Source organism: Stylophora pistillata, chromosome 9 (assembly GCF_964205215.1).
Source record: "Stylophora pistillata chromosome 9, jaStyPist1.2, whole genome shotgun sequence".
NCBI classification, from domain to species: Eukaryota; Metazoa; Cnidaria; class Anthozoa; order Scleractinia; family Pocilloporidae; genus Stylophora; species Stylophora pistillata.
The window spans coordinates 23,825,392-23,851,519 of record NC_142527.1 but is presented as its reverse complement, the minus strand read 5'-3'; the positions used below and the strand labels follow the sequence as shown (position 1 = coordinate 23,851,519).

Below are 26,128 nucleotides of genomic sequence, written 5' to 3'. Positions count from 1 at the left end.
TTTTTTTCTCTCAAACATATTTTTCTATTGCACAATATAAATTGATCCTTATCTCGTACAAACTCAAAATGATCTTTCTTAGAACAAGTTCTCTTTTCTTCTGACTGAAGCTTAAATTTTTCAGAATTCTCGAAACGAAACGTACCTTGAGTTTCCTTAGATCTTCACTAGCGGGCTTCATGTGAACAACAGACCCAGGATCAGTGCTATCCTGCGCTAGAATGGATGATTTATTGCAATGATGCAGTGTGCCGGCGCACCTCTCCGTTTCTGCTTTCGCGAAGTACCACTTTCTGTCGGAATAGTGCCGCTTTTCTCTTTTTCCTTCTTTCAAGTAAGGTAGCGAGGACCCTCTACCACGTGTTGTTGCCATATCTTTTCACTAACTGAATTTTTTTAGCCTGGCTTGTCAAATAGCTGACCTGCATGAACCCTGAAGAATGTGCGACGACCATTTTGAATTGAGATAATTTAAGCCGTATCGTTTGTTTATTGGTTAATATGCACACCCCATAAGAAATTCTTTTGTATGCTCGATGACGTAGGAGGTTTGAAATTTCCGACAGCCGCATCACGCTGTTGATGATACTGTTAGTCTTTTCAAACTGAAATAGGAATACATGAACGGCTATGGATATTATGGATTACTCTAGTTCGGTTGCAGAAGAGCCTCTGTCACTCTCGACTCTTTCAAGTCTCGCCGAAGAGCCTTTGGTAGAAACATCAGTTACTGAAGAAAGCTTTGAGAGCCGAGCTACGACAATAGAAGAGTCAGCCGTGTAGGTATTTCAACCTCTCTTAGCAAGCACGCCTGCTAAACAGAAAAGGGAAGCCTCGATCGAGTACCGAATCGTTAGACTCTTCAAGACCTGAAACACCACTCTCGCCTGAGCACAGAGCTTCCAAAGAGTAGGAAGTAGAAACTTCCAGCACTGCAGGTTGTGAGGACGATGACCAGGTGGTCCTTTCTGAAAATGAAAGCTTCAGCGGTAACAAGGCGCAAAGCGGCCACCTTGAAGGTAAATTTCTAATCAGCTCTTCCCTAACTTCAAAAACAGAACGTTTTTCTTTCTGTTTTAGGATAACAATTCTCAATTCAGAAACACTGCAGATGATCTAGGGGGAAAAGTAGAGGAATTCTTTGATGTTCTCAAAGTAACAGATCTCGTTATGAATAGCCGGAAAACTGCTTGCCAGCTTATACCGTCCGTACAATTCAATACCTATTCACGCAGCCAAAGAGCAATTAAGAGCTCCTCCAAGTGTTTTTCCTCCAGTGTTTAAAATGATGCTAAAATCGTGGACGTCGCTGAATAAAAAAGGAATATATCAGTGTATTCCAAAGTGAATTTTTCCGACTTATCCAAAGTGAAAAACGAGATAGGAACAAACTGACCTCAAAAACCCAACGCCGGAAACGCGCCAAAATGAAAGAACTATAACCTCATTTTATCAAAGTTGAAGATCAGTCCAGAAGGTTATGCCCCATTTTGAAATAATTTGACAAGTTTCCGACTTTAGACGTAGAGGAAGACCGGGAATTCAATCGGGCTTTGGGCGGCGCATCCAAAGCAAGTAAAAAGGCTTATTGTGAACATTGTGAAGAACACGTATTAGATAGTGAGCTGGATTTGCACTGCAAAGTGGAGCGTCATAAATCCATAATACAGCAATCAGGATAGTGGAACAATCTTGACGCCCTAATCTATAAACTACCGTCTATTGGGAAATTAGAGGATCAATAAAAAAGACAGTTTTCATTTCGATGTATTTTGATAAATTTTTTGATGTAAACAAGAATTGTAACAGAAGAGCCGAGTTTACGTAATTTTTCTTATTTAGTCATTTATTGTAAGCCTCTATTATGTACGGGCAAGGTGGAAGGAATGCCTGACCTTATAATGTAAGATATTGCAAGTTCTGATTTTAAAATATCTGACAAAGACACATTGTATGCAATTTAGAAAGTTTCATCATACTTCTTAGTAGTCATCTCAACCAAATTAAAAAAGGATAAGTTGATATTTCAACCTGGTAATCAAAGAGACACGTATCTGTCTTAGGAAAAGTTCGCAAAGTGAAAAAACCCGGAGGTTGCGATCGCGAGAAGTGTCATGCTGCTTCTTTGAAAGAAGGAAAGGCTCTAAAAACCAAAGCGATAATTATGGTAATTAGATAGGAAGTATCACGAACTCCCGCAATGACATATCGTAACGCATTCCTTAATCTTTAGGCCTAGTTTATACGTCGCACTACGGTCGAATTTAATTCAGACGAATCCGTCATTCTGTCGACGTAAATCATGGCGTGGTTTTATGCGTCGAAATCAATACGATCGAATTTATTTCTCTCCCCAAATGCAGTGCCTCTGGTCAGAGGTGTCATTTTGAAATAAATTGAAATACATTAAGAAAATGTATGCATTTCATTCGACGCGACGCTCGGTGCGACGTTAAAATTGAAGACGCGTTATCGTTATTTTATCCGTCTTACCAAGACGGATAAAACGTCAAGAACGAATTTAATTCGTTTTAGACGTCGCGCTATCGTCGAATTTAAATGCTTGTGCGACCCTGAATTTTTGGTAAAGAAGGACACAAGAACCTCTATAGGTACTGTTAGGAGGAATGCAATCAGTAAACTTCTAGCGTGGAAAATGAGTAGTAGTAGTAGCAGCAGTAGCAGCAGCAGTAGCAGCAGCAGTAGCAGCAGTAACAGTAGTAGCAGTATCAGTAGTAATAGTAGTAGTAGTAGTAAAACTTTATTGAAATTGTCATTGAAGAGCCATCCTAAGCTAGGGAAATATCCCTTACTAATTTGGGACACTAAAAAAGGAAAAAGACTGGGAGCTATTTACAGTAGTATATATATTAATTAGTTAACTGAGAGAAAATATATAGTTAGCTAATTACGGATTTGTAATGAGAGAATACATAAAATTCAAGAGGAGCAGAGTAGATTTGTATAACTATTAAGATGGTCATGTAGTTATATTATATAAAAAAATAAGTATTAAAAGCCTTTTCTTGTGACAATTGTCGTGTGATGTTGCGCTTGGGGTTGCCAAAGGGTGATTCTTTCCAATCGTTTACTTAACAGCTGCGGCCCGGGAGTGCCATGCCCGGCCTAGAAAGGGATGATGGGAAAGGAAAAGAGCAGGAAATGCTTTTTATTTACCCATACCCTAGTGCCCCCCCATGCCGACGGCGTTTGCTAAACGTTTACGGGGCTAAGTCATTGGTTCAGCCAAGTTTTAATGTAGATAAAAATGGATGTCCCATTCGACTTCCACTCTGAAATCGACAGGAAATTGAGATCAAGTAAAACGAGTTTCTTCTGACCCACATGCATTGTTACTCTTGAATACAAATAATTAAGACTAAGATTACGATTTAATTTTGGGTTATTTGTATTTATTTTCATCCGAACTCTATCACCGTTTTCGGCCAGAACTTAAAAAGATCGATCAATTAGACGCGTCTGTCAATAAACAATATATCATCATTCAAACGATATCATGATAATTCATGCAAAAACGTTCAGTTTTGTAAAAATCTGTTTGGTGTGAAGAGGGGAAAGGAAAATTTCAAACATTCACCAAGCTTATTTTCATTCTTCTGCTGTTGCTGCCCACCATCTTACCATGAATGATAGCGACCCTGTGGTTCAGTTCAGCACAGCAGTGCAGCGTTTTTCGCTCTATCATTTTGACTCGGCCATTGATGGACGATGTTGGACTGCAACTTTAGTTTTTCCATTTTTTTTTGTAAAAATATAGATTTGAAATCTGACAAAAAAAAATTCTCTTTGCACTAGTCCTAAATTTTGTTCTCTCTTGGTAATACGTGTTATGTCCTCACATTCATTATATTTTACGAGTTTCTATGGCAGTTGCCCATTTCCCAAATATGGAACCAACTTCGACTAAATGTTTGTAAAAAAAATGCGGAGCAGGTCTTCTCTTTCTCTAGAAATCGTTTTAAGCAATTTCTGTAACGATGTTGTAATGTCATAGGCCCTTCGGGCATGCGCAGTAGAATGAGAGGTATCCCGGATGTCGTTGTTGATGTATTACGCCTAGTAATGGCGGGCTTTTATGAGACTTGTTAAAACCATTGTGTTATCATCGTACTTGTACTCGTTTGGACTACGCTACAATTCCCTTTTGTAACGTCCGTTGATATTAGGTTTTCAACATCGACTCAGCGATCTCCTTTGGTATGGTCAGGTCAGTTTGGCAGCGTAATGATAGTTCTTTTTGAGTAGTTTGCAGGGTTCACTTGTTATGTCCAAGAAATCTCCAAGAAAAATTGTCAGCAGAGATCGGAGTCGAGCGGAACGGAAATTGTTAACTTATTTTTCAGATTACTCCTTTGAATCAAAGTATCTAGGGTGCCGAGAGCGCAAGAATGCATGCCATGCCGATTGGGTAGTATCAGTATTTCATAATGTGAGGATTGTAAGGAATACTTAGATCACTCGGATACAGGTGTCCCCTCCTCTTCAAAATGCAGGTTGAACAACTGAGGTTGAGCAACCTCCTTTCTCCTTCTCTATAGTAACTAAATGATGATGCATATGTCTGTCCCTTTGGAAATGCTAAAATATTCTTTTTCAGAAGGGGTACCTATAACATTTTGGATATGAGTATCCCCTCATGTTTTAAGCTATGAGTGCACAAATCATAGCACAAGCAGCCCAGGCGTACTGTGTTTAGGATCTAAAGGCCATTAATGAGAATACCTAACATATTAAGTTTGAATTTTAAGCTAAGTGTGTGCCGCGAAATCGAAAGCACACTCAAAAGATGGGGAAAAAGTATAAAGGATACCGTGAAACGCGATGAATATGACGTGGTAAGTCTCCTTAATTACCTTTATTCTGTAGTTGTGGTCGTCACGCTCTTTTTAGCGACTTTCGACTTTCTTCGTTCCGCGTACTGTGCTACTGGCATGGCTTAGACGATACCACAAAGGTTGGGTCGTTTGGGGTGACCGTCTCGGTTCTCCCCCATCCTAGCATTAGCACTGCACTGATGAGGCCCAGAAGGCCGAAACAGTTATAAGCTTCTCGGCCTCTTGGGTTAAAAGGCTTATGAAAAGTTTATTTTTCTTGCTTTTGCAGCAATTGGTCAACATGGACAGCCAGGAAAGTGAAAATATCAGCCAGTTTACTACCGATAACTCGACAGCGAATCCAGGAGACGTCGTAGACGCAAGCGTGGTAGAAGGTTCACAGTCCTGGGACGCAGACGTGGAAATCGAAATCCCTGAGGTACTGAAAAATCTGGCTCCTAGTCAAAGTAAAATCACGAAGGATCGCTCTATTTATTTTAGCGTTGATACAATCGTCACATCGCAAATAATTCTCGAAGCTTTTGACGCGGCAGAAATCGATATTGACGCTATCACCGGAATCCAGAGAAAGGCGTCCAATAGATCTTGGATCGTGACTTTTAAGAGCCGTGCAGCTAAAGAAGCCGCTCTTGAAACACCTTTTGTCGTGATTGCCGGTCTCAAAGTGTTCTTGGGCGACTGCGAAAATCGTTTGGTCCTCGTCAAGATCCATGAAGCCCCCGCTGAACTACCCGACACTGCCGTGATTGGCCGACTCAGCCACTACGGTCGTGTCCTTTCATTTCGACGCGACAAAATTGCACAACATATCGAGAATGGAGTAAGAACGGCTCGAATGGCGCTACATCGAACTATCCCTGCCAACATCAACATAGCTGGTGAACCTATTAAAATATGGTACCCAAATCAGCCAAAAGCTTGCCGGAATTGTGGAGCTACTGACCACATGGCCAAAGACTGCTCTGCAGTCCGTTGTTTTAATTGTGAATGCCCTGGGCATCGAGCTCAAGAATGTAAAGACTCGCCAAGATGTTCCGTTTGTTTAGCGGACAACCATTCCATGCCTCAATGCCCCTTCCTGCTCTTCAGCGCGAACGTCGATAGTGAGCCAACGCCACCTAAAACTGAAGAGGAAAAGACACAAGAGCGAGCCCAGCGCGCCAAGGAAAGAGAAGAAAGGCAGAAAAAACTACAACAACAGAGAGAACAACAGCGACAACAAGAAGAACAACAGAAATTACTAGAAAAGCAGAAACAGCAAGAACAACAGAAACAACAAGATCAAGAGAAACAACGAGAACAACAACGCGACGAAGGTAGAAGAGAACGACCAAGAGAACGAAGAGACGAGCGAGGGAGGGACGATCGAGAAGAACGAAGAGATGACCGGAGAGACGACAGAAGAGAGAGAGATAGAAACGATCGAGATTATTATCGCGGCCGCGATGACCGCGATAGATCTTCCCGCCGTGACTACTCTGGCTCCGAAACTGATAATGATGGATGGGAGAAAGCTAAACCTAGGAGAAGGCGGTACAGATATTAATTTTTTATTTATATTCAATGAGTAAGCTTAAAATAATTTCTCTAAATGTGCGAGGACTCGGGTCCTCCAGTAAAAGTCGAAAAGTTATTCAAGAATTAAATTATTCAAACTGTGACATAATCCTTTTACAAGAAACACATGTCTCATGCAAAAAACAAGCGGAGGAATTCGAAACACTCTGGCGCGGCAAATGTCTGTGGTCCTTCGGGACTGGCAGGTCCGCCGGTGTTGCCATCCTCTTTTCTCTAAACTTCCCAGGCAAAATTATCCGTTTTTTGACCGATTCCGAAGGAAGAATATTGAGCTTACTCATTGACTACTATAATTCTAAACTAAATTTAGTAAACATTTACTCTCCCAATACTATTTCGGATCGTAAAAGTTTTTTCTCTTGTCTGCACAATTACTTTCTCCCCCAAGGGGATCTAGTGATCGGGGGAGACTTTAATTGTGTAGACAATGTCCTAGATAAATTAAATTGTTCCGCCATCCTATTGTCTGATCAAAAACTTCTCCGATCCCTTTGTGCTGACTTCTCACTTACAGACATTTGGCGCAAAAACAACCCGCGCAAAGTAACTTTCACCTGGTCTAACAAAGACCATACCCAGGCATCTAGAATTGACCGCTTTCTCGTCGCTAAAGGCTTAACCCTAGTAACGAAATGTAATATTCTTCCATGCGTATACGACCTATCCGATCATGACTTTGTAAAAATTGAACTAACGACTAACCCTTCTAATCACGGTCCTGGAATTTGGAAGTTCAACAGCTCTTTACTCTCAGATGTAGAATTTAAAAACATTATGTCAAAATCGATTAACAACTTTAAGCTTAAAATCCCCGAATTCGCCTCCCTTCGCGAATGGTGGGATGCTCTAAAAATTGAAATCCGCAAAACAAGTATTTCATACTGTATCCGTAAACAGAGAACAGCAAATGCCAAAAGAATCCTAATTACTAATCAATTAACCCATGCTAAAAACGCTTTACATTCTAATCGCTTAAATAACCCAGGTGTAATTAGCGATTTGGAAAGCCAATTGTCCTCTCTGATCTCGAAAGAGGCCGAAGGAGCTAAAGTCCGCTCCCGAGCACAATGGTTCGAAGAAGGTGAGAAACCAACACGCTATTTCTTCCGTCTGGAGAAAAAACGAGCTGACATGAATAGTTTTGAATCTTTTTTTGACGAGAACGGTGTTCTCAGAAATTCTCAAAATGATCTTGAAAGAATTTTAACCAATTTCTACAAGAATTTATTCACCCAAGATCCTCTTGATATGCGAATTCAAACTAAAATAATTGACGACCTCGAATTTTCACTGACTGATTATGAGCGCAATCTATGTGAAGGCCCTTTTTCTAATAAAGAATTACTTACTGCATTGGAAGGCCTTCAGACCGGCAAGTCACCCGGTTCTGATGGTCTCCCAACAGAATTTTACTCGTGTTTTTGGAACGATTTGAGCGAATCTCTCCTTTCTGTTTTGAACGAGGCCTTTCTTGCTGGCTCCCTCGCGGATAGCCAGTACGAGGGCCTCCTACGACTCATCCACAAAAAAGATGATCGACGCCTCGCAAAAAATTGGCGCCCAATTTCCTTGTTAAACACTGACTACAAGTTAGCATCTAAAATCATCACTGAACGATTGAAAAAAGTCATAAATTCCATCGTGCATTCAGACCAAACGTGCGGCGTGGTCGGCCGCACTATCTTCTCAAATTTGGCCTTACTTCGTGATGCCCTTGACATGATTGACAAAACTAATGAACCAGGTATTCTCATTTCCTTAGATCAAGAAAAAGCTTTTGACCGAGTTGACCACGAATTCATGATGAGAGTATTGCGTAAATTTGGTTTCGGCCCCTCCTTTTGTGGGTGGGTCGAACTATTTTATTCTAAAACCTTCTCTAGAATCATTGTTAATGGCTCCCTGTCCCCCCCTGTCCACTTAAGAAGAGGGGTGAGACAAGGATGCCCATTATCTCCTCTCCTTTATGTGCTAGTTTCAGAAGTATTATCAACGCAAATCCGTAATTGTAAAGATATTGAAGGTTTCCTGCTCCCCGGAGCAGGGGGCCTTCAATATAAAATATCCCAGTACGCTGACGATGCTACTTGCATCTTAAAATCCGAAAGATCTCTTTCTTCACTTCTCCGAGTCGTATCAAAATTTGAACAAGGATCTGGCGCTAAACTGAACACGTCCAAATCTGAAGCAATGTGGTTAGGAAAATGGCGAACTAGAATTGAATCTCCCTATGGCCTCAAATGGGTCACTAAAATGAGAGTGCTTGGTGTTTACTTCTCAAACGGCCTCGTCAATGTCGACGACGACAATTGGCGGGCCAAATTAGACAAACTAAGTTCGGTTCTAAATCTTTGGAAACAAAGAGACCTGTCTTTTATCGGTAGAACCTTAATTGTAAACACTTTAGGCGCAAGCCGTTTATGGCACGTTGCTAAAGTCATCCCCCCACCCCGTTGGGTGCACGATAGCTTTAAGTCGATCATTTGGCCTTTTATCTGGAAAGAAAAAATGGAAAATGTAAGTCGCGATCGCTGTTGTGCGCCCCCATCCTCTGGGGGCCTCAACGTCGTTAATTTTAAAGCTAAGTGCGCTAGCCTGCGCCTTTCTGTTTTTTCCAGTTTAAGAGATGACTTTGGCACATCCAAATGGCATTACCTAGCTCGATATTTTTTAGGACATAAGCTAACTATTCTAGATCCCCGTTTTTCTTTTCCCACAAATTCTGGCCCCTCTTCCTTCCTTCCTTCCAATTACTACCGGCTTTGTTTAGATAATTTCCGTACCTTGCATCAGAAAACTGGTGCCTTACCTGATTTACTCACCAGTAAGAATTTATATCTTTTGTTGCTTGACCCCGTCTGCGCTGCACCCCGGTGCTCCGGTTTTTGGGCGTCTGCTATGGACCGCCCCATCAATCGTTGGGCCTGGGTGTGGCGCAAGTCTCGCCTAAAGCTAATTGAGAACAAGAAGAACGATCTAATTTGGCTATTGATCCATAGAATGATCCGCGTAAGATATCTCCTAAAGTCTTGGGGATACATCAATAATGACAAATGCGCGATCTGCGGTAAAACAGAAACTATTGAACACTGTTTCTTGGGATGTCCCAGAGTTGTGAAAGTCTGGGACTATTTCTCTCCCCTTTTTCGTGTTCTACTCGACTCCCCCTTCTCTATCTCCCCTACCTCTATCTATTACCCCTTTTCCCTAGACCAATCTACCACCAGTATGTCCTTATCTAACTTTCTCAAGGCAACCATCATATATTGGTGTTGGCTTGCCAGAAATAAAGCTACCTTCGAAGGTTCTCTTTTGAGCTCCAACGCGATTATCGACTTAATTAAAAAAGATGTCCAACTCAGAATTCTTAGCAGCGACACTGATACCTTAAGGAATTTTTGGTCTTTTAAAAACGCATTTTGTTCGGCCGATGCTGGTAAACCTGTCTTCTTTCCCTCTCTTGCTCCCCCCTGAACCTTTGTATATAATAAAACTTGTTAAACCTCGCCCATGAGGGGTCCTTACTCCGGGCTACAGGCCCGCGCGCTGTTTGCGCCCCACATGGTCGGGACAAAACTCTTTGTAAATAGCAAATAGAACTTTGTTAGCTCTTACAGGTGGGCGCTTACTCCGGGCTGTTATAGCCCGTGCGCTGTTCGTGCCGCCTGTAAGAGAAAATGTCATTAGTTAATGGAGACCTGTAAATACTTAAGTAACTCATAATTTAATTCGAATACTTTAATCAATTAGAATTGTAAATAGATATCATTGACGAAATAAAACCGCCTGGTCTCCAGGCTTTTATATTTTAAAAAAAAAAAAAAAAAAAAAGTACTGTCTGCAGTTAGATATAGCTCTTTGGCATACAAAGCTTTGCTTTCATGTCCAAATTGAGCACTCTATCTGGGATGAGTCATTGCCGTTGCAATTGCGCATGCTCGCTAGTTTACTCTAGTTTGAGCACTCTGGCATGGCTTAGACGATACCACAAAGGTTGGGTCGTTTGGGGTGACCGTCTCGGTTCTCCCCCATCCTAGCATTAGCACTGCACTGACGAGGCCCAGAAGGCCGAAACAGTACTGTCTGCAGTTAGTTATATATATATATATATATATATATCTTTATGCTGGTCAGTTATTTTAACGCGCGCTGAAATTCGCCAAATTGTTTAGCTTTTGAAAAATTTCGAAATAGAGAATTTCGCCTTGCCTTTCGCTTGTTGCGCTGTGGACAAGGCAAGGAAAGTACAAGAAAAACCAGGCTGGAACTAGCAGCGTGCAGAACACTTTATGGCACGAAATGAGGTAAGATCTGAAGATTTAGCGGTTAGAGGGATTGTGCTCTAAGGATATAACAAAAGGGAAAAGGACTCTGTTGCTATTGATAGGTGATGTTGAAACAGACCGCTGCTTGAGTACATTTGGAATTTGATTAAAAGTTTTCTCTTGGTAACAATGTTTACCTTGGTTGTCTCTGGGTAATTCGTTTCATACCCTCACATTCCTTAAATTTTACGAGTTTCTTTAGCAGTGCCCCACTTACTCAGTTGTTCTATAGGGAGCCAACCTTTAGAATGCGATATTTAAGAGGAATGTAAACAGGTGTGAGTTGAGAAAACTCAGTCGTACCGACGGATTACACAAACATTCAGTTTGTCACGGGAGGCGATATGTAGGGCGACTTATCGCCGTGACAAGTCGTACCGACGTATTGCTCGACGTGTCCTGACCTTTAAACATTAAATTTTGATTCACCACGTTCTCGTTGCATTCGCCTTCTTTCGGCACTGTATAAGGTCTCTTTTATCGAGGATGGAGACCTAAGTGCTTGATTTTATCTCACATTAACATAACTACAAAAGCTCGTCATCCTTACTCGAAAAAAAAAACAGAAAAATAAAAAAGGCAAGTTTGAGAGTGGATATTTACGATACTCCCAAGATGACAGAAATGATAAATGTTCTCTCTTTTCTTAATTTTGTAGATCCAAACAGTTCAAACTTTCAGTATATAAGAGTTTTCTCCGTACATCTTGTCGGATTTATTGTCATAACAGAATAACAGCTATTTGACGGGGCAAAATTGAATGTCATGAAAGAATTGTATGATATGACAGAAAAGAGGTATTTTTATTGTTTTTTTCTTTACTTTACTAAGAAACATAGTTACGTTATACAAGCTTAGGAAGTAAGGCTTCCCTTTCAGTACATCATCAACTGTTTATGAGGGGCAACAAGTTTGAAATTACGCGAGAGTACTTTTTCGCCAGGATTGTCCTCAGGGTTTGTATCAGCCTTCTTAGTTGCCAAGTTGTTATGCGTGTAAGTCCCAACGTTTCACACCATTTGGTTTCGCTCTGGCTGTGCACTATGGCCTGGTGCATTTTGTTCATGAACACAGGGCAGCCAACGGAAGGTGCGGCGAAAGGCTCGGCGAAAGTCGCTATTTCTGAAGTAATAGATGAATGGGTTAATCGCTGATGAAGTAAAAGCGATTGCCTCAACCCAAGGCTTTGCAACAGACCAAATTTTCTCTACATTGCATTTCCGTCCTCCTATTTTATTATAAAATTTTATCAAAAACAGAACTAAACTGGGCATCCATGTGAAGATACAAGCACCTAAAACAAAACCGACTGTTTTGATTGCTTTAAAATGTTGCATAGAACGTACTCTTACATTTTCACCGGAGTCAGGAAGTGGATTGGCTGGAAAAAATCTCCTGTACTGTTTTCTGGCTAATTTGAAAATGAACATATAGCAAAAGAAGACCACTAATAATGGACCTATAAACGTTGTACATACAAAGGACATATATACTTCCCATCCATATCTTCGTTTTTTTTTTAACAACATCGATAAAGGAAGACTCAGTGAAATAAACCACACCAAAATAATGACCGCAAAGCATCTCCTTTTACTTAAAATGTCCTGATACGGGAAAGGAAAGCGAATCGCGATTAAACGGTGGATTGAAACGCAGCACGAGTTCAAAACAGTGGCTGCGGAAGTGTGAAGCCACAACGCTAATCTCATCTTAAACAAAGGGTTTCCATGTCGTGACTGAATCCAACATCGGATAACAATCCAAACAGGATCGATAACAAGGCCGGCAAAAGCGTCCGCCACGGATAAAGAGGCTAAAAAGCGGTTGGAAATTGTTCGTAAAGACTCGTTTTTGTAGAACAGCCACAACACTACGACATTTCCAGTGACAGCGGCTACACCAGACAAGGAGAACCACACTGATAGAACGATGGATGCTGCACTGCTGAGATGTTGGTCTGTGCAGTTACCTTTCATGCTGAGTTGGTGTAAAGTAACAACAGAAGACGAGAAATAAGTTTGGAAACCGTCTGAAATTTTCAGTTGCCTGCCGTCGTCAGGGAACAGATGTTACTGACTGTTGCTGACAGAGATGCGTCTTCTTCCTGTTATTTATGCACGCAATTATTGACAATTTTTCTCTTAAAATGCAGCTTACTGACAGACACATCTAACTTTTTCTATGCGGCGTTTGTTTGAGGAAAGGTACTTGTGACATTAAAAATATCTCAAATTTTTCTGAAAATATGCTATGAAACTTAAATTTTGTTTTATCCGTCTTCAGTCCATCAATGTAAAGATAGTTATATCTCAGTCTATCGGCAGAGGTTTAATAAAAATCAGCGTACGTTTCCCCTCGATAGGCAGCTGCTTTATTGCCGGACGAGAATTACACAAACAACTACGACTAAGAGTTTTTAAAACGCTTTTATTTAAGAAGCTTTTTCACGCTAATCTCACAATCGGTCACACTCGTGGGCAGACTCAGGTGGCCCATATTTGAATCTTACTAAACCAAATGTCAAGTTTGTTGCTGCATATTAAAGTTAGTCAGCTAATTTAAATGAAGAAATGTGTTGAGTTTCGAATTTAAAGTCGATCTTAAAGTAATTTAATACATGCTGCGAATAATGCGCAAACAAACAAACTCAAAAGGGGGGGTGGGGGGGGGTTCACGGCATTTTAGACAAATGCTTTGTTAAAAAAAATACGTAAATAAATGAAACTTCTCATTTATTTCAGAGTTTCAAGCGTGAATGAACTCAATGGTTGGTGTTTTCGATACATCATCAGTCTAAGTTTTACTTGATTGGAACTTAGGCCTATCAGGCCTTTCAAGAATACAACAGAATTTTTCGGTAAACCGTTTGTCTCCATTCAAGAAAGAAGTCGTTACATGTTAGTCTGTTAGTTTTATGGTCCGTGACGCGCTGAAGAATCAACAAGTACGATACCTGAGGTTGAGTAACTGGACTCTGACGGGGAAATGTTCGATTAGAGAGTTTTTAAGGAATACTTTTATGACAATTGGATAAAAAAATCGACTTCGTGCACGCCATCTGGTTTCTACCGCTTGTTCACCAAACTGGTAGCTTTCATTCATCTTGTTCATTCGAGAAAATAAATGGTCAAACTCTAATAGATAATGTCCAGTATTGTTACAACCGTATTTTTTTCTTTTCCTGGCCAAGAATACCCCTGAAATAGTTCAAATTTAGAATTAGTCACGTTTCCATGTTGAACATGATGAGCACCGTTTGCTGTTCAACATTCATGCATGCTTTTATTTGCTTTCGGCACTTAGGGTGTTAAACAAATATAAAATTGATACGCATGCCTAGTGTAACGCGATCAACCAAAACAGTGAGTCAAACAAAGGCTTAAAAAATAACTAATTTTCAGTTTACATTTGCGTAATCATAAAGACCTCCAGCGAAAGCGGCGACTCCTTGGTTTGTCCTCATTGTAAAAAAAGAAAAAGTAAGGAAATACGTATACAACATGTTTTTGAGGTAGTATAGATCATCTTATTGGTCGATAGGTGTGTTTAAACGAGGGTTTTTGGAACTCAGTCTATCGGCAGAAGTTTAACAAAAATCAACAAACGTTTGCCATCGATAGGCAGCTGCTTTATTGACGAGAATTGCACAAAAGAACAACGACTAAGAGTTTTTAAAAGGTTTTAAGAAGCTTTTTCACGCTAGTCTCACAATTGGTCACACTCGTGGACAGGCTCAGGGGGCCCATATTTGAATTAAACGAGACCAATTTCAAGTTTGTTGCTGCATATTAAAGTTAGTAGCTAGCCTAATTTCAACTGATGAAGAAATGTGTTGAGTTTCGAATTAAAAGTTGATTTTAAAATAGTCGGTAATTTAATACATGCTGCGAAAAATACGCAAGTTGAGCAAACTCAAATGGGAGGGGGGGTGTTCACGGCATCTTAGACGACTGCTTTACAAAAAAAGAAAAACAAAACAAAACAAAAATACGTAAATGAATGAAGCCTCTCATTTATTCCAAATTTTCAAGCGTTAATGAACCCAATGGGTCGTATTTTCGATACATCATCAGTCTAAGTCTTACTTGATTGGAACTTAGGCTTATAAGGCCTCTCAAGAATAAAATAGAATTCTCCGGTAACTTTGTTTGTCTCCATTCAAGAAAGAAGTTGTTACATGTTAGTCCGTTAATTTTATTGTCCGTGGTGCGCTGAAGAATCACTTAGTACGATATCTGAGGTTGTATAACTGGGCAATGACAAGGAAATCTTCGATTAGAAGGTTTTAAGGAGGACTTTTATGGCAATTGTTGAAAAAAAAAAAAACAGTCGACTTCGTGCCATCTGGTTTCTGCCGTGCTAAAACGGAAAAATTTGCATATGTCTTAGCCAACTTGCACCAAACTGGTAGCCCATATTCATCTTTTTCTTTTAAGAAAATGACTGGTCAAACTATAATAGATACCGTATTTATCCGTGTATAAGTCGACCCCGTGTATAAGTCGACCCCGTGTATAAGTCAACCCCCCCCCCCCCCATTTTCAAGGTCAAAAATCGGATTTTTCATAATTTCTGGTTAAGAGAAATTCAGACCGATAGAAATTTCCCAAATGGCTGATCTCTTATATCTAAGAATGTATTGAAAACACGGTGAATTAAAAAGACTGAAGAGCAAAATGTAACTGTGTGCTGTTTTGTTTACATCCCCACGACTCATTATTTAAGCATATACGAGCACTTCGATTTACTGGAGAAGCAATTTACCATATTTTGTAAAACGCTTTGAAAATGAAATCTTCATGCATCTAAATAACCTTTTGAAAGGAGATTTAGTAGACCGAAGGAACACCGAAGAGCTTCGAAGGATAGCTCGATGAAAACAGTGCCATCTTAGAAACTACACACAACACGCGCGTAACAAATAAGACCGCGCGAGTAAACAGCATTTGCCAGGTTACTAAGTTACTGTAATCGTTCGATGAAAACGAAAACAGCACCGAAAACAGTAGACTGCTTTGTAGCCATTTCCGGGGTCGTCACTCCAGGCGAATAACTCCCCCAGATTATTCGCCTGGCGTAACGACGCCGGAAATGGCTACAGCGCAGTCTACGGAAACGGCAGCGAAGCTGTAAGGAAAAATGTCTGCTCTACGGATCAGAAGATACAATAGAAATTAGACCTACTAGGTTTCTGTGTAACCCACGTCGTAAAGTTTATTATTTCAAACTTTTTCGTCGATGAAGAACGCGCTGAAAACTGACGAAACTCGAACACAATTAGAACTGGTTTTGTGAACTCGGTTTTCCTTATGGACTTCGGGCAAATGTTATGCTAATTTATTGGATTGCTTGAGTCAGGTCTTTGTCTATGATCCGTGTATAAGTCGAGGGTGATTTTTTGGGCTGATTTTTCGGTCATAAAGGGTCGACTTTTTCACGGATAAATTCGGTAAATACAACCGTGTATTTAGACGTGATCGAGAACCCAATACCAAAAGCTACTGAAACGTCTCGAAGAAAGAGCAGAAAACTGAAGGAATTTGTTTATGAGCGTATTCGTCCACGCATACCGATGTCCTCTTGGCCACGTGATTATGTGAAGGTTAGAAGAGTTACATTATACTGCCTCCCGGTTAGCTCAATTGGTTAGAGCGCCGAATTGTGTTGTGCGGGAGGTCGAGGGTTCGAGCCCCGGCCGGACCAATACTCATGGCCTTAAAATAACTGAGGAGAATTTGCTACCTTTCTATAATAACAAGAAATGGATAGATATTCTAGTCTTCTCGGATAAGGTCGAATAAACCGTAGGCCCTGTCTCCTGCAGGGTTAGGGGTAGGAGACGTGGATGGGTAGGGTGGGATGGGTGGGTGTTACACAGAGTGAATGTTACACTAGCTAAGTTGCTGAACTGGGCTACCTTGTATAAATATTCGTACATACATACATACAAAGAATATATGTAAGCTTCATACGAAGAGGATTAGATTAAATATTGTTACAAAACATGATAAGAAGTATTTCTTGAATTGTTTAGTGTGGATATATCAGAGGATAATGAAATTGAAGTATAAAGCAAGGTGGTTTTTATCAATGTTTTCTTGTAATAGACCCTTGTGTCTTTATAACAGTCAGACACACGCATCAAACTATTGTAAATTTCAACTGAGTTCAGATGTTGAGAAAAATCCTGGTCCTACTCCAATATAGATTGACTCTTGCCGCAGAACAATAATGACGTCATATAGCCAAGCTAATGAATTGATATTTGGACAAAATTCAGGGCAACAATGTGTTGCAGTGAGTTTACGCTCTTTGATTTACAATAACAAACAAAGAATTAATTCTGCTAATGATCTCGTGTCAATAGTGAGCATTGGAAATCAGTTGTATTCATGTTTGTCTCAATTAACTAGACAATCATTTTTAATGCAGACAGAATTACCCACACTTTTAAATGTCTTAGAGAATGATTATGAACTTCAATACAGTGAGAGCTATACTGGTACTATTCATCAAGACACGACAATGGAAGGATATCAGTGCTGTACCTCCTTAGATAGAGCCTTTCAATCACTTATATCTGAAAATTTCAACAATTTTGTCGTGACAATAGGATGTACTGCAGGTGTCATCTATTGTAAAGGCAATGTGGGCTTCAAAATATTCGATTCTCGGGCAAAGGATATTTATGGTAGAAACCATCCTCGAGGTACATGTGTGCTGCTTGAAGTATCATAACTGAATGGCTTAGCACATTATTTTCAGAGTATACATAACGTTAACAATGATATATTTGAGTTAAAAGGGGTTAAAATTAAAAAAGTTCAAAATAGCACCCTTTTTCAGAGTCATGCCTGTGAAACCAGAAAGTTCAATGTGAGTTGTGCTGTGGCTGTCTATTCACTCTGTTACTCTGTAATGAAATGATGAAGTTGTTGGAATTCAAACACCTTATCTGATGTTATTCAGTATGGCAAAAGATTATATGAAAATTCATCTTTGAACAAGTACCGACATAATATGACATAACTCATTTGATATAGCAGGTTTCGCTTGATATTTCCCGATAAAAGCTTCACTCGTAAAGAATCGCTCGTAAATTGATCTCTCGTAAAGTTCGAGGAACGACCCGTTCCCAAATCGCTCCACAAGTTTTAGTGCGGTTCTACCGCGAACGGTGTGTGATTTTGTATAGACATTGGGCGTAATAGCCATCGAATTTCTTTCGGGTGCATCAAGCAAGGAATTGTCCACGAAGGCAGCCATTGCTTTCTTGCTTTAAACCATGTGCTCTAGGGTTCATTCTACGTATGCGCTTACATTTTACGCATGCGCTGTAGTGGAACTGCGTTTTGTGACTGAACGAAAAAAAAAACAACAAACAAACAAACAAACAACGCCGAATTTAAACCTTGGGCGTTTCCTTCGGAAGCCCGAGTGACGAGTTTATAATGACCCATATGCATTGTTACTCTTGAAGACAAATGATTAAGACTAAGATTACGATTTAATTTTGGCATGGAATTTTCTTTCATTCTAGCCACAAATTTGTTTTCTGTTCTCCGAGTAGAATTCAGACTACAACGTTTAGCATCAATTTTTTTCCACTAACTGAAGGGGAATCAAATTCATACCTTCTGAGCCATGAATATGTGCAGTAGAAAATCTTAAAATATTCAAATACAAGGTTAGAGTGTTCTATGCAAAGTTTTAAAGCATGCAAAGTCTCTATATTTTGTCAGGCCGTTTATTTAATTGGAAATAAAGTGATTTTAACCCGGTCGGCCTTAACCATTAAGCTCAGACTAAAACGATCGTTTTAGTCTGAGCTTTTGAATAGACTGAATGGTTCTCGCAAATACCCAGCACTTAGAGAGCATGACTATAGGCTTACGTGCCGCAGTGAGCACCGTCCAGGTGAATAGTGATCCAGCAGAGATCTTAGGTACTTTAGAACCAAATAAATGGAACCATCCGACAAAGAGAGAATCCACAGTCAGAAGAGCTGGATGACAAAAAATTATTGTTGCTGTTTAAATGAAATATTCTACACGAGACATGAGATGATGCCAATAGGGCCCGCCATTTTGGACGTGAGAGTATTAGGACTAGGCCGAGTTTCCATTCCTCCCCCTATTCAAGTGCAAATGTTTGTGTACTTATCAAGTATTAAAAGTATAACGATAAGAAGTTTCAGGATAATTTTATGACGGCGCTTTGTTCCTTTGGAGGGGTAAATGATCAATGCGGTGCCGCGTCATGGGCTCTGCACGAAACAGGAATAACTCCTTTGTTGTCTTGCGTCCGAGAACACCTTCCCGACGTAGAAAGGAATGACAAGGACAAAACGTCGTCAAAAATACGATTAACGAACTCATAGCTAAACAAGAATTTCCGGCTACTGCAAAAAATCTCATCATAACCACTCCTAAAACTTCTTATATTTACTTTTTACCTAAAATTCACAAACCTAGCAACCCAGGTCGGCCCATTGTCTCGGCATGCAGTTGCCCTACCGAACTTATTTCCAGCTATTTAGACAAAATCATGGCTCCCATCGTCAAAACTTTACCATTATATATCAAAGACAGCCAACACGCTCTTCATATTTTTCGCGACTTTAATTTTCTTGGCCAGGACAAACTTCTTTTCACCATGGACATTACATCTCTTCATACTGTCATTCCTAATGACAAAGGTCTTCTGGCCCTCAAACATTATTTTGATCAACGTACTGTTATAAGGAACCTAAATCTGAAACCCTACTTCGCTTAGCTGAACTAGTACTCACACCTAATTGTTTTTCATTCAGGGACAACTTTTTCAAACAAACCAACGGCGTAGCCATGGGTACCAAAATGAGACCCAGCTATGCCGATCTTTTTGTAGGTTTTGTTGAACACCAATTTTTTTAGCCAATGCATTGCCCCCAAACCTGAACTCTACGGTCGCTACTTCGACGACTGTATCGCGCTACCTCCTCTACGAGAGAGGAGCTAACTCAATTCATAACCGCAGTCAATTCTTTTCACCCGGCTCTAAAATTTACCTGGGAAATTTCCGACAATTCTTCATCCTTTTTAGATATCAAAGTTTCAATTGAAGGCAACGGTTACTCACATAGTTATTTGTTGTATTCATCTTTGCATCCATCTCATGTTAAGAATTCCATTTCCTTTTCACAGTTTCTAAGACTTCGTCTTTTATGTAGTGATGATTTTTCCCACAAATCAGAGTCAATGTGCCAGTTTTTAGAATTAACGTGGTTACTCTGTTTCTGTCGTTCAAGCAGGTTACCACCGCACCCAACTTATTACAGTCAGCACTAAAAACGTCACAGAAGAAAATTCCGACCGCATTCCATTCACTTTCACGTTTCACCCTCACAACCACTCAGTTAAATCCATTATTCTTAAAACTTTAAATTACTTCAAAGTGATCCAGAGACTGCCACTATCTTTTCGCAAACTCCACTCATTTCATTCAAACGCGACAAAAATATAGGCAATTTTTGGTCAGAAGTTCATTCCAAACTAATGACCAACCCGGCACTTTTAAATGCGCTCCTGCGCGTTGCAAAACTTGTTCTTTCATTCACAACGCTGAGAAAATATCGGGACCTAAGCGATTCATTAAGATCACCGATCACTTCGCGTGCACCTCCGCCAACGTAATCTATTGCATAACTTTCACTTATTGCAAAAAGTTATACATTGGTGAAACAGGAAGACGACTAGGTGACCGATTCCGAGAACACCTTCGCGACGTAGGAAGGAATTACAAGGACGCATCAAAACAATTCTCTAGGCACTTTAATTTACCTCGTCATTCTAAACAACATATGGCAATCAGCGGTCTTTCATTCCCCTAATGCATTCGTGTTTTTCTCGTCGCCATGTTCCCAACAATGGCGTAGCTCTGCTTTCTGCATATAAACCCACATACAATCCACAATTCCTCCATTCGCCCTAACGAAGGGCTAACGCTCGAAACGGAACTAGCAGCTGGCAGAACGCCTTGTAGCATGAAATAATGTGAGATCTGAAGATTGAGCGACCAGAGACTGGGCTCTAGGGATATATCAAAACGGAACAGGACTCTGCTGCTAGTAATAGATGATGTTGAAACGGATTGCTGCTTGAGTACATTTGGAATTTGATTAAAAACTTTCAGTCTTGGTAACGATGTTTACCTCTTGTCTCTGGGTAATTCGTTTTATACCCTCACATTCCTTAAATTTTATGAATTTCTTTAGCAGTGCCCCAGTTACTCAGTTGCTCTGTATGGAGTCGACCTTTAGAAGATGATATTTAAGAAGAATGCAAACAGGTGCGTTGAGAAAAGTCAGTCGCACCGACGGATTACACAAACATTCAGTTTGTCACGCGAGGCGATATGTTAGGGCGACTTATCGCCGTGACAAGTCGTACCGACGTATTGCTCGGCGTGTCCTGGTCTCTAAAACATTTAATTTTGTTTCACCACGTTCTCTTTGCATTCGCCTTCTATCGACTCTGTATAAGGTTTCTATTATCCAGGATGTGGACCTAAGCACTTTATTCTAGCTAACATTAACATAATTACAAAAGCTCGTCATCCTTACTCGAAAAAAAAAAAAAAAAAACAGAAATTAAAAAACGCAAGTTTGAAAATGGATATTTACGATACTCCCAAGATTATAGAAATGATGAATGTTCTTTCTTTTTTTAATTTTGTAGATCGAAACAATTTAAACTTTCCTTATATAAGAGTTTTCTCCATACATCTTGCCGGATTTATTGTCAGAACAGAATAAAAACTATTTGACCAGGGCTAAATTACCTGTCCTGAAAAAATTGTCAGATATGACAGAAGAGAGTTCTTTTTATGTTTGCTCTTAACATTTACTACGAAACATAGCTACGTTATACAAGCCTAGGAAGTAAGGCTTCCGTTTCATCCGCCATTAACTGTTTATGCGGAGCAACAAGTTTGAAATTACGCGAGAGTACTTTTTCGCCAGAGTTTATATTAGCCTCCTTAGTTACCAAGTTGTTATGCGTGCGAGTCCCAGTGTTTCATACCATCTGGTTTCGCTCTCGCTGTGCGCCATGGTCTGCTGCATTTTGTTCATAAACACAGGGCAGCCAACGGAAGGTGCGGCGAAAGGCTCGGCGAAAGTCGCTATTTCTGAAGTAATAGATGAATGGGTTAATCGCTGATGAAGTAAAAGCGATTGCCTCAACCCAAGGCCTTGCTTGATATAGAATTTTACTCTCATTACACATCCGATTTGCTTTAAAACTAGAAACCTTAACCAACAGCAGAACTAAACTGGGAATCCATGTGATGATGCAAGCACCTAAAACAAAACCTACTGTTTTAATAGATTTAAAATTTTGTATAGTACGAACTCTTATATTTTCACCAGAGTCAGGAAGTGGATTGGCTACCAAACTGACTCTCTTGAATTGTTTTCTGGCCAATTTGAAAATGTATATATAGCAAAAGGAGACCACAAATAATGAACCTAGAAACGCTATACATACAGGGCACACATGTATTGGTAGTCTATCATTTTTTCTTGTTACTAACAACATCGACCAAGGAAGACTCAGTGAAATAAACCACACCAAAATAATGACCGCAGTGCATCTTCTTTTACTTAAAATGCCCTGATACCGGAAAGGAAACCGAATTGCAATAAAACGGTCGATTGAAACACAGCACGAGTTCAAAGTAGTGGCTACAGTTGTGTGAACCCACAACACGAATCTGATCGTAAACAAAAGGCTTCGAGGTGGTGGCTGAATCCAACATCTGATAGCAATCCAAACAGGATCGATAACAAGGCCGACAAAAGCGTCCGCCACGGATAAAGAGGCCAAAAAGCGGTTGGAAATTGTTCGTAAAGACTCGTTTTTGTAGAAAAGCCACAATACAACGACATTTCCAGTGACAGCGGTTACACCAGACAAGGAGAACCACACTGATAGAACGATGGATGCTGCACTGCTGAGATGTTGGTCTGTGTAGTCATCTTTCATGTTAAGTTGGTGCAAAGTAACAACAGAAGTTGACAAAATAAATTTGGAAACCGTTTGAAATTTTCAACTGGCTGCCCTCGTCAGGGAAGAGATGTTAATGACTGTTGCTGAGGATGCTTCTTCGTCATTTTTTATGCATGCAATTATTCACAATTTTTCTCTGAATATGCAGCTTATTGACAGGCACATTTAATTTACTTTTGCGGCGTCTGTTTGAGGAAAGGTACTTGTGACATTAAAAAGATCTCAAAGTTTTTTGAAAATATGCTATGAAACTTAAATTTTGTGTTATCCGTCTCCAGTCCATCAATGTAAAAGTTGTTATATCTAAGCCTATCGGCAGAAGTTTAATAAAAATCAACAAACGTTTCCCATCGATAGGCAGCTGTTTTATTGACGAGAATTGCATAAAACAACAATGACAAAGAGTTTTTAAAACGCTTTAAGAACCTTTTTCACGCTTATCTCATAATTGGTCACACTCGTGGACAGACTCAGGGGGCCCATATTTGAATCTAACTAAACCAAGTGTCAAGTTTGTTGCGGCATATTAAAGTTAGTAGCGTAATTTAAATGAAGAAATGTGTTGAGCTTCGAATTGAAAGTTGATTTTAAAATAGTCGGTGATGTACTACTTGCTGCGAGTAATACGCAAGTTATGCAAACTCATATCGGGTGTGGGGGTGAAGGAAAGGGTTTCACGATATTTTCGACGACTGCTTTGTTAAAAAAAATACGTAAATAAATAAAGCCTCTCATTCATCTCAAACTTTCAAGCGTTGATGAACTCAATGGGTGATTTTTTCGATACATCATCAGTCTAAATTTTACTTGATTGGAACTTAGGCCTATCAGGCCTCTAAAGAATACAAAAGAAATTTCTGGTAAACTGTCTCCATGCAAGAAAGAAGTCGTTACACATTAGTCTGTTAGTTTTATGGACCGTGACGCGCGAAAGAATCGATTATCGCGATACATGAGGTTGTGTAACTAGGCTCTGACGAGGAAGTCTTCGATTAGAGAGGTTTTAAGGAAGAATTTTATGGCAATCGGTAAAAAGAAAATAGACTTCGTACCATCTGGTTTCTGCCGCTTGTTCTCTAAAACGCAAAAATTTGCATAATTATGTCTTAGCCGACTTGCACCAAACTGGCAGCTCACATTCATCTTGTTCGTTCAAGAAAATAAATGGTTAAACTCTAATAGATGATCTCCAGTATTGTTACAACCGTATTTATTTTCATTTCCAGGCCAAAAATATCCCTGAAATAGTTAAAATCTAGAATGAGTCATGTTTCCTTGAGGAACCTGATGAGCACCGTTTGCTGTTCCCAGAAGTTCGACATTCATACATGCTTTTATTTTCATTAATTTTTCCACTGACTGAATGGGAATCAAATTCATGCCTTCGGAGCCATGAATGTGACCACTTACGTGATTCGCGTGAACTCCTTTAACGTTTAACCAGGAGCCGTTAAAAATGTTATCCAAAATAAAAGCTTTCTCATAGAGGTCCTACCACTTATCAACAAAACCTCATCGTGGTTTTTTATGTTTTACAAATTAATCTTAGCAGTAACTCTTTTTAATCGATAATAAGAAGCAGAGGAAGATTAGGACATTAATTAAGACCAAGAACGTGTAATTATTTTCATCCGATCTCTATCATCTCTCTATCAATTAGACGCGTCTGTCAATGAACAGTACATCATCTTTCAAAAGATATGATAATTCATGCAAAAATATTCAGTTTCGGAAAAATTTGTCTGGTTTGTGGAGAGGACAGGAAAATGTCAAGCATTCACTAAGCTTATTTTCTTTCTTCTGCTGTTGCTGTCCACCATCTTACCCAGAATGATAGCGACTCAGTGGCTCAGCCCAGCCCTGCAGCGTCCATCGTTCTGTCACTTTTGCTCTACCATTGATGGACGATGTTGGACTGCAACTTTAGTTTGTCCATTTTTTTGTAAAAATATAGATTTGAAATCTGATAAAAAAATCCTCTTTGCACTGATTCTAAATTTTTCTCTCTCTTGGTAATTCGTGTTATGTCCTCACATTCATTATATTTTATGAGTTTCTCTGGCAGTTGCCCAGTTCCCTAATATGGAGGCAACTTATACTAGATGGTTTGTAAAAAAATAATGCAGACAAGTTCTTCTCTTTTTCTAGAAATTGCTTTAAGCAAATTTCCTTTTGGAACTGAGGACGTCCGTTGATATCAGGTTTTAAGCATCGACTCAGCGATTTCCTTTGGTGTGGTCAGGTCAATTTCACAGCGTAATGATAGTTCTTTTTGAGTAGTGGCAAGGTTCACTTGATGTCCAAGAAACCTCCGGGAAAAGTTGTCAACAGAGATCGGAGTCAAGAGGTACGGAAATTCTTAATTTATTTTTCAGATTAATCCTTTGAATCAAAGCATCTAGGTTGTCGAGAGTGCAAGAGTGCATGCCATGCCAACTAGGAAGTATCAGTATTTCATACTGTGAGAACTGCAAGGGATACCTAGATCACTCGAATACGGATGGCCCCTCCTCTTCAAAATGCAGGTTGAACAATTGAGGTCGAGTAACCTCCTTTCCCCCTTTTATATTGCAACTACATGATTATGCATATATCTGTACCCTGGGAAATGCTAAAATATTCTTTAAGAGAAGGGATACCCATTACATTTTGGATGTGGGTATCCCCTCGTATTTTAAACTATGAGCGCACAAATCGTTGCACAGGCAGCCCAGGCGTACTGTGTGTGATTTTGGGATCTAAAGGTCATTAGTGGGAATATCTAACATATTAAGGTTGAATTTTAAGCGTGAGTGTGTACCGTCAAAGAAAGAAAGTTATAGAAAAGATAGGGAAAATTAGATAAAAGATACTAAACGCGATGAATATGAAGTGGTCAGTCTCCTTAATTGCCTTTATTCTGTAGTTGTGGTTGTTTTAATGCTCTTTTTGGTGACTTTCGACTTTCTTTGCTCCTGTGTTGTGCTACTAAATATATCATACCTAAGGCTGGTAAGTTACATTAAAAGCTTGTTGAAACTCGCAAAATTGTTTGGCTTTTCAAAAGTTTCGAAATAAAGAATTTTGCCTTGCCTATCGCTTGTTGCCCTGTGGACACGGCAAGGAAAGTACAAGAAAAACCAGGCTGGACCTCGCAGCTGGCAGAATACTTTATGGCACGAAATGAAGTGAGATCTGAAAATTGGCGATTAGAGAGACTGAGCTCTAAGGATTTAACAAAAGGGAACAGGGCTCTGTTAGCTTTAGAAGATGATAAACAGGTGTGCGTTGAGAAAATTCAGTCGCACCGATGGATTCCGAGCTCGTTACTCAAGGCGAT

The 26,128-nt window shown here is 39.8% G+C and overlaps 2 protein-coding genes and 1 pseudogene across 3 annotated transcripts; 1 reads left to right on the top strand and 2 right to left on the bottom strand.

Annotated features, from left to right (window-relative positions):
- Positions 1 to 4,963: 4,963 nt before the first annotated feature.
- Positions 4,964 to 6,575, top strand: LOC148723914 (uncharacterized). 2 transcript variants are annotated; one of them, XM_088733937.1, is made up of 2 exons: positions 4,964 to 5,274; positions 5,337 to 6,575. In XM_088733937.1, exon 2 carries the CDS (start codon positions 5,692 to 5,694, stop codon positions 6,400 to 6,402), a length of 711 nt encoding a protein of 236 aa, XP_088590063.1. In that variant the 5' UTR covers positions 4,964 to 5,274; positions 5,337 to 5,691; the 3' UTR covers positions 6,403 to 6,575. The 2 variants fall into 2 exon arrangements, with proteins under 2 accessions (XP_088590063.1, XP_088590064.1); XM_088733938.1 differs by lacking the exon at positions 4,964 to 5,274 and having other exon boundaries at positions 5,297 to 6,575.
- Positions 6,576 to 11,545: 4,970 nt separating this feature from the next.
- On the bottom strand, positions 11,546 to 12,825 carry LOC148723913 (adenosine receptor A2a-like; annotated as a pseudogene).
- Positions 12,826 to 21,299: 8,474 nt separating this feature from the next.
- On the bottom strand, positions 21,300 to 22,935 carry LOC148723912 (histamine H2 receptor-like). Its single transcript, XM_088732042.1, has one exon. It carries the CDS (start codon positions 22,783 to 22,785, stop codon positions 21,817 to 21,819), a length of 969 nt encoding a protein of 322 aa, XP_088588168.1. The 5' UTR covers positions 22,786 to 22,935; the 3' UTR covers positions 21,300 to 21,816.
- Positions 22,936 to 26,128: the final 3,193 nt, after the last annotated feature.